Here is a 14502-nt window from a genome sequence, read left to right as displayed (position 1 = left end):
ACCTTCGGAAGCATTATATTTCAATTCATTTACTTGCTTAGCCTTTTATCTTTCAAGTTGTTTTAATTTGATCGTCATTTTCATTCCAAGTCTTTTTTTTTTCTTTAGCAATTAGACTTCAAACCGTTTTCAACCTATTTCAACCATAAAATCCAAATCTAATTCAGAAATATTTTTCAAAAACAACCATCAAACCTATGAGTCTACTTATTAACTTATTCGGACTTCTGCAGTCGCACTAATTAAAACAATTAGTGTTTAGAATTTTATTGAATTTCTTTGGACCAAAAAAAATCCGTAATAAACAATATGATAATAAAAATGGTGTTGAGATATATACAGAGGGAGGCAAGGTCTTGAGTGATGCAGACACAAGTCAGTAAGTTTCTGAGTATAGAGAGAGATTTCTTGGTGTGGGAAGACTGAAGAGTGTGAAGTGTTTTTTGCCTAAGAGAAAAAGTGTGAAGTGTAAAAAAGTGTTAAGAAAGAAAGAAAACCAGTATTATTCCAAAAAATAAGTGTGACAGTTTTTTTATTTTTGAAAGGGAAGTTACTATTTTGGATGTAGGGTGAAGTGCACAAAAGCCATTATTTTGATGAAATTAAATTTTATTCTTTTGTGATTGAAATGAATATTTTTTTTTTTTGGTGTACATTGAAATGAATATTTTAATTTGACATAAAATTGAGTTTAAATAAATAAAAAAAAAGTGTGAATTGGTTAAGAGTTGGATAAATATAATATAATGTTGTGAAAACCACTTGATTTAAGGATACCTTAAAAGTTGAGATGACAAAGATAATGACTGAGGTTAAAAACTATCCAATTATAAATTTATTAATACCAATAGCAGTGGGAAGCGGCTGACCACCGAGAGGCCACCAGCGTTACCTCCAATCATTGTGGGGTTGTCAACTGACCACCACCAAAGGCGGGGTGTCAAATAAGTGCCTTTATGTAAGGTGTCCACATATCATTACTCTTAATTTCTTGTGTACATCGACAGTTTACATATTTTTACTTGAATCATTATATTTGAACATCTCAATTTTCTCAATACTCATATAAGATTTCATTTTCTCTTTTATCTCTCTCCTTTTATCATATTAACATATTACATCTATTAAATCATTTTTTTATTCATTTCTCTCTTAAGATGCAGAGTGAATTTTTTCGGTGGTGGCCGAAGTTCGAACCCCAGTCCTTGCATATTTTATGTATTGTCCATATCAACTGAGTTAAGATCACGAAGACAAATTTGGGCGTACATAAGACATTTTACTTTATACAGTAAATAATTTTGTAAAAGATACTATTTAGTTTACAGTAGGTTCACCCCCACACAATAAAAAATAAGGAAATGTTATAAGTTTAAGGAAATATTTTTATCATATGTTCTTCCCAGTGGTGAGCTTAAATTTTTATTTCATCGAAATTAAATCAGGTTATTATATAATATAAGTTTGATTTTGACTATGATCAAATTTTACTCTTGAGGTTAGAGTCGTTATCAAGGATTGAATAGAGCATTTGAAAATTTGTCAACCTGTCGGTATGTTAGTCTTTCCCTTTATTGGCATGTAATTTGGCGACAAGAGCTTTTACATATGCGGTGTAAAAGCCTGAGGACTCTCACGTGGGCACTTTGTATTGTGTCCTAAAATTATTTTCCCATTTTTTTTAGAAATTAAGTTGTGCATTTATTGAATTTTTATTTTATAAAAAAATAAATAAAAATTATAGAGTAGGTAGGATGTCGATTTTCAATATTGTTTTAAAGCTGCCAATAATAAGAATGTTTATTATCTTTAAATGTAACCTAGTTGATTACAAATTGCTGTGATTAGCTCTTAATAAAATATTAATAGGGATCTTCAATTCTTCCAATATATTTTAATCCCTAGTTGCATTATGTCAAAGAAATTGGATTATATAATGACAAATTAAAGTGAAAAGCAAAATGTATACATCGGTAAATAGGGTTTTGCGTTGAATTTGTTATCCTTTGTTCACTTTTACAGCTATACGGTCACAATAATTTATATTTGATGATACTATATGAAATTATTATATACAATTAATTCAGAAAGGAAAATTGACCTATTTTCTGCTAGGGAAGGTGTTGTACGTTTGTCGTTATGCCTGCATTGCCCTTGCATAGTTGCATGTGATAAAAACAGAAGCAACTTCACTGTATTTAAGACTAACTAAAAGTACAACTGATAAATTTTTCTCCTACAATTGTGTAAGAGTTAACTTAAAATCAGGTTCAGAATTTCAGAAGCAACGTGCCACGATGGAGAGCAACGTGCCACGATTGGTGGTTTCAGATCCTGAGGCAAGCACTGGAAAAATCGTGCCACGATGGAATCGTAACGTGGCACGATGGTACGCTGAAGGAAATAAAGAAAACGTATTTTCAGTGCAGATTTGTTCCATATTTTAAGGGTTACTTTTACTATAAATATAAACCTTGTATCAGATGAAAAAGAGTGTAGAAAACAGGGTTTAGAAGCCAACATAAAAACTAGGGTTTATAGAGAATTCTCTTGGCAACAACACTAGGGTTGGGTTTGTTTTCGATTCACCTTGAACAAAGCACTATTAGGATTGAGTCTCTTGGTCACGGGAAGAGGCTGGGATTTTGGGTAGAATTAGGTTTGAAGACTGATTCTTGTAACCCTCTGACATCTCTTTGTAAAGAAACTCATATCATTATAGTGGAACGGAGAGCTGCTCTCTCCCCCAGAGTAGGTCATCATTAGACCGAACTGGGTAAACAGATTCTCGTGCTCTCTCTCTCTCTCTCTCCTCTCTTGCTGTTTTATTTTGTTTGTTTTATTTTTGTCATCCGCTTCAATTGATTGCTTGGTATTAATTTGCTCCACACATCAAGTTTATTATTGGTGTGGTTTTCACAACGAATCCGCAACAATTGGCGCCCACCGTGGGGCAAAGGTCAAATCAATAACCAGGTATCATGGGTTCGAAGTGGGATATTGAAAAGTTTACCGGTAGTAACGACTTTGGGTTGTGGAAGGTAAAGATGAGGGCAATTCTAATTCAACAAAAGTGTGTTGAAGCATTGAAGGGAGAAGCACAGATGCCTGCGCATCTGACACCTGTTGAGAAGGCGGAGATGAATGATAAAGCGGTCAGTGCTATCATTCTGTGTCTTGGGGATAAGGTGTTGAGAGAGGTATCAAGGGAGACTACTGCTGTGTCTATGTGGAATAAACTTGATTCATTGTACATGACCAAGTCCTTGGCACATAGACAATGTCTGAAACAACAACTCTACTTTTACCGAACGGTGGAGTCAAAACCTATAATGGAGCAACTGACGGAATTCAATAAGATTATTGATGATTTGGCGAACATAGATGTAAACCTGGATGATGAGGATAAAGCCTTACACCTACTTTGTGCTTTACCTAAGTCCTTTGAGAATTTCAAGGATACAATGCTTTATGGCAAAGAAGGCACTATCACTTTGGAGGAAGTTCAAGCAGCTTTGAGAACCAAAGAGTTAACCAAGTTCAAAGAGTTGAAGGTTGATGATAGTGGAGAAGGCTTGAATGTCTCAAGGGGGAGAAGTGAAAACAGAGGAAAGGGGAAAGGCAAGAATTCCAGATCAAAGTCTAGGTCAAAGGGTGGTGATAATAAAACAAAGTACAAATGTTTTATTTGTCACAACTATGGTCACTTCAAGAAGGATTGTCCGGAAAGAAAGGGCAATGGAAGTGGTAATCCATCCGTTCAGATTGCAAGTGAAGAGGAAGGTTATGAGAGTGCTGGAGCACTAACTGTGACAAGTTGGGAACCTGAAAAGGGCTGGGTCTTGGACTCTGGGTGCTCTTATCACATCTGTCCGAGAAAGGAGTACTTTGAAACTTTGGAGCTGAAAGAAGGTGGAGTTGTTCGCCTTGGTAACAATAAGGCTTGCAAAATTCAAGGTATGGGTACTATCCGTCTCAAAATGTTTGATGACCGTGATTTCCTTTTGAAGGATGTGAGGTATATTCCTGAACTTAAGAGAAATTTAATATCTATAAGCATGTTTGATGGTCTAGGATATTGTACTAGAATTGAACGTGGTATGATGAGAATTTCTCATGGTGCATTAGTTATAGCTAAAGGGTCTAAAATACATGGTTTATATATTTTAGATGGTTCCACTGTTATAGGTCATGCATCGGTTGCTAGTGTAGACACTCTGGACATAACTAAACTGTGGCATTTGAGGTTAGGTCATGTCAGTGAGAGGGGTTTAGTTGAGCTAGCTAAACAAGGTTTGCTAGGGAATGAAAAATTGAACAAACTAGATTTCTGTGATAATTGCACATTAGGCAAACAACACAAGGTGAAGTTTGGGGTGGGTGTGCATAAATCTAGTAGGCCTTTTGAGTATGTTCATTCGGATCTTTGGGGTCCAGCATCAGTTAAAACTCATGGGGGAGGTTCATATTTCATGTCTATTATCGATGATTATTCTAGAAGGGTATGGGTTTACATTCTGAAGAATAAAAGTGACGCTTTTGAAAAATTTAAAGAATGGCATACACTTGTAGAAAATCAGATTGGAACTAAACTGAAAGTGTTGAGAACTGACAATGGCCTGGAGTTTGTTTCAGAGCAGTTTAATGAGTTTTGCAGGAAACGAGGTATAAAGAGGCATAGAACCGTGGCATACACACCTCAACAGAATGGTCTTGCTGAAAGAATGAACAGGACCTTGTTGGAGCGTGTGAGGTGTATGTTGTTGGGAGCTGGATTGTCCAAGAGTTTCTGGGGAGAAGCTGTTAGTACTGCAGCATATTTGATTAACAGATGTCCATCAACAGGGATAGATCTCAAGACACCTATGGAGGTTTGGAGTGGGAGACCGGCAGACTACTCTAATTTGAAAGTTTTTGGAGCTTTAGCATTTGCTCATGTCAGACAGGACAAACTTGATGCTAGAGCTGTGAAGTGTATTTTCATGGGTTATCCTGAAGGTGTGAAAGGTTACAAACTGTGGAAGATGGAACCTGGAGGATCAAAATTTATTATAAGCAGGGATGTTACTTTTGATGAGACCCGCATGGGGATGAAGTGCAAAGACCTGGATACAAGCTCAGAAACGGGGATAGAGAAAATTCAGTTTGAGGTGGAGCCTACCACTGATGAAAGGGAAGGGGAGGATCAGACTCCAGTACCTGATGAGAGTGAAGGACAAGAAACAATTGATCCTGACTATCAGCTAGCAAGAGATAGGCAAAGGAGAAAAATTAATCCACCTAATAGATACGGTTATGCTGACCTCATATGTTATGCTTTGAATGCAGCTGAAGAATTGCAAGACTCGGAACCAAAGAACTTCAGGGAAGCATTAGAAAGCAATGAAAGCAAGGACTGGCTGAAGGCAATGAATGAGGAAATACTTTCATTGGAAAAGAACCAGACTTGGAAACTTGTTTCATTACCTAAGAATCAAAGGGTAGTGGGAAGCAAGTGGGTGTTCAAGAAGAAAGAAGGTATACCAGGGGTCGAAGCACCAAGGTATAAGGCAAGACTTGTAGCAAAGGGTTTTACTCAGGTGGAAGGGATTGATTACAATGAAATTTTTTCACCGGTGGTAAAACATTGTTCTATAAGGGTACTTATGGCGATTGTTAGCATGTATGATCTTGAGTTAGAACAAATGGATGTGAAGACCGCATTTCTACATGGAGAGTTGGAAGAAACTATCTATATGCAACAACCAGAAGGTTTCGTGGAAGATAATACAAAAGTGTGTTTGTTGAAGAAATCTTTGTATGGGTTGAAGCAAAGTCCAAGGCAGTGGTATCGTCGGTTTGATGAGTTTCTTATAAAGGCTGGTTTTGTGAGAAGCAACTATGATAGTTGTGTGTACATGATGAGAAGGAATGAGAAAGTCATTCTCTACCTTCTCCTTTATGTAGATGATATTCTTATGGCAAGTTCTGACATGCAAGAGATTCAGAAGCTCAAGAAAAGATTGAATGATGAATTTGAGATGAAGGATCTTGGTAATGCAAAGAGGATACTTGGTATGGATATCATAAGGGACCGAAACAAAGGTGAGCTATTCTTATCTCAGCAAGGTTACTTGAGGAAAGTGGTGGAGCGATTCAGAATGAAAGATTCTAAAGTCGTTGGCACTCCTCTTGGTCATCACACAAAGTTGTCAATAAAGCAGTGTCCTCAATCCGATGAAGAGAAAAGCAAGATGGAGGGTACTCCCTATGCAAGTGGGGTTGGAAGCATCATGTATGGTATGGTTTGTAGTAGACCAGACTTATCCTATGCAATAAGTGTGATAAGTCGGTTTATGGCAAATCCGGGTCAAGTGCACTGGCAAGCTTTGAAGTGGGTTCTAAGATATTTGAATGGGACTTTGACAGGTGGTCTGAAGTATACAAGGTCACAACCAGGAAGGGATGCTTTGGAAGGATATGTGGATGCGGACTATGCAGGTAATGTAGACACTAGAAAATCTCTATCAGGTTTTGTGTTTACTTTGTTCGGTACAGCAGTAACTTGGAAGGCAAATCAACAATCAGTTGTAGCTCTTTCAACAACTCAAGCAGAGTACATAGCCCTTGTTGAAGGGGTCAAGGAAGCCATATGGTTGAAAGGTATGATTGGAGAAATGGGGATTCGTCAAGGGTGTGTGAAGATACATTGTGATAGCCAAAGTGCCATTCATTTGGCAAATCATCAGGTCTATCATGAAAGAACAAAACACATTGACATTCGTTTGCACTTTGTTAGAGACATGATTGATACAAAGGAGATCATGGTGGAGAAAGTGGCATCGGAAGAAAATCCAGCAGACATGTTCACCAAATCATTACCAAGATCAAGATTCAAGCATTGCTTGGACTTGATTAACTTCATTGAAGAATAGATGAAGGTTGGAGAGAGCAGCAAGGTGATTGATGGTTAAATTGGCATCATCACTGATTTGAAGTCAAGGTGGAGAATTGTAAGAGTTAACTTAAAATCAGGTTCAGAATTTCAGAAGCAACGTGCCACGATGGAGAGCAACGTGCCACGATTGGTGGTTTCAGATCCTGAGGCAAGCACTGGAAAAATCGTGCCACGATGGAATCGTAACGTGGCACGATGGTACGCTGAAGGAAATAAAGAAAACGTATTTTCAGTGCAGATTTGTTCCATATTTTAAGGGTTACTTTTACTATAAATATAAACCTTGTATCAGATGAAAAAGGGTGTAGAAAACAGGGTTTAGAAGCCAACATAAAAACTAGGGTTTATAGAGAATTCTCTTGGCAACAACACTAGGGTTGGGTTTGTTTTCGATTCACCTTGAACAAAGCACTATTAGGATTGAGTCTCTTGGTCACGGGAAGAGGCTGGGATTTTGGGTAGAATTAGGTTTGAAGACTGATTCTTGTAACCCTCTGACATCTCTTTGTAAAGAAACTCATATCATTATAGTGGAACGGAGAGCTGCTCTCTCCCCCAGAGTAGGTCATCATTAGACCGAACTGGGTAAACAGATTCTCGTGCTCTCTCTCTCTCTCTCTCCTCTCTTGCTGTTTTATTTTGTTTGTTTTATTTTTGTCATCCGCTTCAATTGATTGCTTGGTATTAATTTGCTCCACACATCAAGTTTATTATTGGTGTGGTTTTCACAACGAATCCGCAACAAATTGATAATTCAATGTCTTGTTCAATAGAAGGAAAACTAGCATTTTTGCTAGCCTTATTTGTTTCCATTACATATATAAGTCACAAATAATATCACTCGAACTGTCAATTTAATTGTTATTATTATGACCTAGTTTAGTTCTATGAGAATAGGGTCTCAAAAAAAAATAGTTCTATAATAAGAAACTATATAGATAGCCTCTTCTTTAATGCAAAGAAAATGAAATTGGTTTCTGTGTAGTTAATTTAATTTGCTCACATGAGCTGAAAAGGAACAGTGTCAGCCTCAACTTCAAGTAAAGGAAAAAACTCATCAGGATTCAATCGAATTCTAACCAATAAAAATGTTGAAATAGACTTCCCTTATAAACAACACATAGTGACTGCTTGTTCTCTCTGAAACTTTACAAGGATTTAGATCCATTTCCATGTGCTACTTTGTGGTCCTAAGTCTGAAGAAGATAACTCCCAATAGCATCTATGTTTGAGTACCTCTAAAATACCTTATATGTATATTATCTTGTCATTTTCCACAATTGAAATTTTAAACCCTTAGTGGTATTTAATTTATTTAAAATTATTGCAATATTGATTAATTCAAAAGTGGAAAATGCTATTTGCATGATTTGATTGTTAAATTGTAAAAAAAAGGAGAAATTGATTGAGAGGTTTGGTCGTGTAATGGATATGTATGCAAATATGCAACTTAATTAAAACTTTGCATGCCTTGTAATAGGCATTTGATAATTGACCACGAAACATCCTTAGAGGGTAAATTAAAGTGATAAACACGAATCTAATTTTGGATACTTCAAGGGATGCACCAAAATAAGTACTATAAATATCGTTGGTTAGGGACCAAGATGTTTGTAATTACATTAGAAGAATCTATAGCTGATGTGAAATAAACTAAGCAAAACAAAATGCAAACGCTCTAATTAGGTCGAAGAAGGGAAAAGCAAAGGGAAATAGTAAAGGAGGGTGGGGATTGAGGAGGAAATAGGAATCCCAAAGTTGAAGAGCAAAGGTGAAGAAGAAAAGGCAAAGGGCAAAGGCAAAATGAAATGATTACATGAATGAGATGGGACCCATTTGATAATCTTTCCTTTCCAGGTCTTTCAATTTTATTTTTTTGACTTGGGATCGGGTCCCACTTTGGCCACCATTGTCTTTATGGATTGAATGATAAAAAGAGCACCTCACGTGGAGTCTGAACCAAAGACGCTGTCCAACCACAATCAAAAGGGAACAACACAATACTCCCCACCGTCCCATATTACTTGACACAGTTGATTTTATTACGCATATCAATGTATAATTTTAAATTTAAGGGTCTTGTTAACGAGTGCCCCCGGGGCACTCTTTAAGCTATCCAAAATAAGCAATTTATTCTTTAAAAAAGTCAAACATTTTGATTTCCAAGACATTAATTACATGCATTTTCATAATATACTTACTAATTATGGTCCTTAAAGAGTGCCCCGGGGGCACTCGTTAACATTTCCCTAAACTTAAATATCTTGAATAATATATTAGAAAAAATTATGAAAATTTGATATTTTGAAAATATTTATCGAGACAAAGATAAATATTATTTATCTTTGTATATTAGTAGAAAAATATGGTCAAACTAAACTAAGTCAAAATTACACATTTTCAAATGGATAATTTATTGTAGGACGGATAGAGTCCTACTCTACTCTCTTCCATCACACAAAATAAAAAAAATATCAATTTTAAATTAAAATAAAATATTAGATTTTTTTTCTACTTCCAGCTTAAATCTTCATCTTTCCATACAAGCAGAATGATTAAAATCTAAAAATATCTTTCATTAAAAATATAAAAATAAATAAATCAACTGATGAGTTATAATTAAAAAGCTCATGAACACCACAACTCAAGAAAGCAATTTCTTTTCTGGAAAAAATCATGCTTTTTAAAGCTCACCCATATAATTCCCACTCATTATCTTTGTTGCTTAAAGCTCTTCTCCTTCCACCTCCTCTCCTTATCTCATGTCTCACTATCTCTCTCTCTCTATACCCTTAACTTAACCACATCAATTCCAAAGCAAATTCCTTCATTTACCTAAACAAAGAAACAAATATAACAACACACCCATATCTCCCCCTCAAAATGAGAACAAAGACCCACCATACATATTATTAAACTACTATAACCTTACTTATCACACACAACACAAGTCTCTCTCATATTCATATATCAAACTCACTTTTATTTTTATTTTTTTACTATCCATGCGATCATGGATGGAGGAGATGATCTCCACCACCATCACCACCACCAGCACCATCAACACCACCACCAACACCAACAACAACAACGACAAAATTTCCCATTCCAACTTCTTGAGAAGAAAGAAGATAACCAAGAAGCAGCATCATGTTCAACTTCTTCACCATATCCATCCCTAGCAATCTCACCAACAGAACCAAGTACATCAAATTCAAACCGATCCAATCAACTAGTACCAGCAGCAACACCAACAACCTCTGACCCTGCCAACAAAAAACCTCCTCCCAAAAGAACCTCCACCAAAGACCGTCATACCAAAGTAGAAGGCCGCGGCCGCCGCATCCGAATGCCGGCACTTTGTGCTGCTAGAGTTTTTCAGCTTACACGCGAACTTGGCCATAAATCTGATGGTGAAACCATTGAATGGCTTCTTCAACAAGCTGAACCAGCTGTTATAGCTGCCACCGGAACTGGAACTATACCTGCTAACTTCACATCTCTCAATATCTCACTTCGTAGCTCAGGTTCATCCATGTCTGTTCCATCTCAGCTAAGATCTTCTTACTTCAACCCGAATTTCTCACTTCAACAACGAAGAACTCTTTTTCCTGGAATTGGTTTATCTCCTTCTGATAACAACAGCAACAACAACACTTCAATGCTTTTGAATTTCCAATCAAATAACCTAACAAATATGTTGCAGGCTAAACAAGAGGTTAGAGATGGAAACACAAACTCAAACGCAAACGCAAACGCTCCTTCTTCATCAACCACGTTGGATTTATCTGAAACAAGTGGAGAAGAATCCATGGGAGGAAGAAAAAGAAGAACTAGCAGTGGTGGTAGTGAGCAAGATTTATCATCATTACAACATCAAATGGGAAGTTATCTGATGCAATCAAGTGCAGGTTCAATTCCAGCAAGTCATACTCAGATTCCAGCAAATATATGGATGGTGGCAAATTCTAATAACCAAATAATGAGTGGTGGTGATCCTATATGGACTTTCCCGTCGGTGAATAATAGTGCTGCTGCTTTGTATAGAGGAGCAGTTTCAACTAGTGGTTTACATTTTATGAATTTTCCACAACCTATGGCTTTGTTACCAGGTCAACAATTAGGTAATTCTTCTGGTGGAGGAGGTGGGAATATCAATATGAATATGAATATGAATGAAGGACATTTGAGTATGCTTGCTGGTCTTAGTCCTTATCGTCCGGTTTCCGATCATCATCAACAACAGCAACAACACCATCAACCAAGTGGATCACAATCACATCATCATCGCAGTGGTAGCCATGAACACGATGATCGACATGATAATTAATCACAGCTCTTACAAGATCATCATGAGTATCACTATCATCATCTTCTGCTTTCTGCTTCTTCTTCTTCTTCTTACATTACTTGTCTAGTAGTTTGATTTGATGATGTGTTTAATTTTAACACACGTGAGGTTTGTTTGATCTTATTCTAAATTGAGTTTTATTGTTTATTAATTATTATTATTCCCAAAATTAATTTTTTGGTGTGATTAAGATTTTGGAAGAGAGAATGAATGAATGATTCAGGAGAAGTGAAGAGAAGACAAGATAGTATTTTAGGGTTTGGAAGATGAGAGTCACTATTTAATTAACAATTGGGGTATTTGGCTGCCTGCTTTACTTTTTTTGTTCTTTTCCTCTGGCAAAAAAAAAAAAAAATGTGTTCCTTGAATTATTTCACTACTACTACAGGATATCTTATCATCATTGTTTGTGCAATTCACTTTTTCTTTTTGAATTTTTTTTACCACGTAGCTAGCTTTTTAGTTAATTGCTTTGTAATTTTATGTTGAAGAGATCCAAGAAAGAAAACGACTTACTACTATTTGATTTGATTCCATTACACGACTAGCTGAGTTGAGTTTCCTACCTAACAAGCATTTTTGTTTTCAACATTTATGCTTTTCCTTTTTTTCCATCTCTCTTTCTGGGCCACAACAAAGCTCGTGCGGTAAAAGGGATGAAACAGTGTTACCCTAAGACTATATATAAGTAAAAAAAATGTACTAGAACTAGCACTATTAAGTGAAGTGAAGTGTGTAAATAATGTAAATTTACATTGCTTTTTGATCATTCTGATTCTACTAAATGTGTGACATGAATCAGGAGGTTTACTGCATCAATGATTAAGATTTAGTAAAAGAAAGATGGGATGGGGGGGAGTAATATGGAATAGTACGTAGTGGGGTCTAAGACCTTATCGGTTTCCAGGTGTTGGCTCAGGTGGTGGGGTATAGCTGCTGGTTATTGCCCAAACCAATGTACAATGTCACTGACAAACAGGTGGATCATTCCCCATCTTCTGTGTTCTTTTTTTAAAAATTTCAATTTTTAAATTAAATGGAGCAGTTGCTGGCATCACAGAAAGATCCATGGTGAGTCTTAATGACCCTACTCAGATACGGCCCACCATTCCATCAATCAGGACCGTTCTTTTTATGGGCCATACTTTTGATGGTCTTATTGAATGATTGGGTCACCAAAGTGAAAAACGTGGAAGTGGTAATGGAATCTAGAGTTATTACATGTCCTTACCAATCCATTTTTGTTAATTACTGTCTACTCCAAAACGTTTCTAACACGAGTACTTTTCTACTTCTTTTATAATGTTAATCCATCGCAATTAAAGTTTTGATTCGAGTTTTATAACTCGAAAGTTTTATTTCAATTTGTTTTACGTATATAAACTCGTACAATCAAGTTTATACAAGTTTATCGAGTTTAACATGTGTTAACTCAGTCAAATTCGTCAAACATTCTGATTTCACCGAAAACTGTGTTTATCACTGAGTTAAACGTAAAATCAGACAAGTTTACGAGTTAACACTCGATTTATAGAACATTGTTTGATCCACACTCAAAGATATCTTTAGAATTTAGACTTTTTTTTTAACTCCTATTCGACTAACTATCGAGTTGGCAGCGAGACATTCATTTCATTTATACGGAATTAGGCTACATCTTCCAACATCATACTAACAATGTTTTCAATACTTGCTACTACTGTATAATAACGTTTTCAATATTTGCTACTACGTACTGTGTATATAGACTAAGGTACTCGAGATTTACCTCAACTTATTTTATCTAAGTAGAAGTGAGTCGTAAACTCGTATGAGTTTGTCTAAAATTCAAATTACCATGTACATGACATATATACTAATATCATAGTATGAATACATCAATAATACAAAATAATAACTTAATTATAGTTCACGTAGGTAAACACAAGTAAAATTACAACAGGTGAGCTGCTCGGTGAAATGTCCTAGGTGGAATTCCAAGAGCACTCTAAATAAGACTTAGATGAAAAACACATTGTTCAAGATAATGAATTTCGATCCCCCTACCGCTCTCTAGTTGTCTCCTTTTATAGGTCTCACTTTCTTGACCTAATGGGCCTTTCTTTGGATGTCCAGGCCCATTAACCTTGAGGTTCTTATGGCTCATCTGTACCAGGCGCGTGAAGCTGATCAAGTTTCCTTGCACTGCTCGTCCGTACAAGGCGCATGGAGTCAAGGGTACACAGTTCACGTCACTTGTCCGTGCAGGACGCGTGGCACATTATGAGATGCCCTCAAGAGAAGGACCACAATGTTGCTTGGACAACGACTTGAAAGAGAGCTAGTGACGTTGATGGCGGAGCTCACATGACTTGGACAATCAAACTGAGCTAAGCAGGTGGAGCTCACGTGACCTGAACGATCAAGCTGAGCTAAGCAGGTGGAGCTCACGTGACCTGAACAATCAAGCTGAACTGTACATGTTGAATATCAATGTATAGGAGAGTCCACGTGGTATGGTCCTCCTTACCAGTCCAATTATAATGTCAAAATATACCAAATAACCGTAATAAAGTGTCATGCTCATAAACTTGAATCTAAATACATAAATTACCCCATCAAATCATTAAAAAAAAAATCATGTAAAAAATGTATTTTGATATAATATTATAAATACATCAATAATTTAAAATATTAATTTATAATTATAAAATTAAAATATACAAAATTACAATAATAAAGCTTTATGCTAATAAACTTTATCGAAATACAGAAATTATAAAAATTCAAGTACATGACTTACACAATAATATAATACGACAAATAGATCCATAATTCAAAATATTAATTTAATTACAATGCCACAATATACGAAATCATCAAAATAAAGTGCCGTGTTCATAAACCTGTATCAAAATACATAAAATATCCCAACATATAATAAAAAATAAAAAAAAACCCGAAAACTATCCAAAATAAGAAGAATTTCATGAATTTCTAAAGTTTTTAAAATTAACATATTTTAGACGAGTTAACTCGTTGTAAAATCTGGTAGAATTCAGAATTCTTCCAAATCTGATTTTATTACTGATTTAACGCGAAATCCAAACCTAGAAACATAAAATCAAACGATGGTGGTGTTGTACATCTTTTACGCCATCGGTCTTTTAAGTTCGACCCTTTTTTAAAAAAAAATTAGTCTTTAAGTTTTTTTCCCGAATTTGTCATTTAAGTG

At 35.9% G+C, this 14502-nt stretch overlaps 1 protein-coding gene across 1 annotated transcript; it reads left to right on the top strand.

The window, feature by feature from the left end:
* Nucleotides 1-9493: 9493 nt before the first annotated feature.
* On the top strand, nucleotides 9494-11703 carry TCP14 (TEOSINTE BRANCHED, cycloidea and PCF (TCP) 14). Its single transcript, XM_085732401.1, has one exon. The coding sequence runs from the start codon at nucleotides 9951-9953 to the stop codon at nucleotides 11265-11267; it is 1317 nt and encodes a 438-aa protein (XP_085588527.1). The 5' UTR covers nucleotides 9494-9950; the 3' UTR covers nucleotides 11268-11703.
* Nucleotides 11704-14502: the final 2799 nt, after the last annotated feature.

This window comes from Medicago sativa, chromosome 8, assembly GCF_051527215.1.
Source record: "Medicago sativa cultivar Bolivia chromosome 8, Bolivia_mono, whole genome shotgun sequence".
Classification (NCBI taxonomy): Eukaryota; Viridiplantae; Streptophyta; class Magnoliopsida; order Fabales; family Fabaceae; genus Medicago; species Medicago sativa.
Note: the sequence above shows the minus strand (reverse complement) of the source record. Positions and strands in the feature narration are given on the sequence as shown.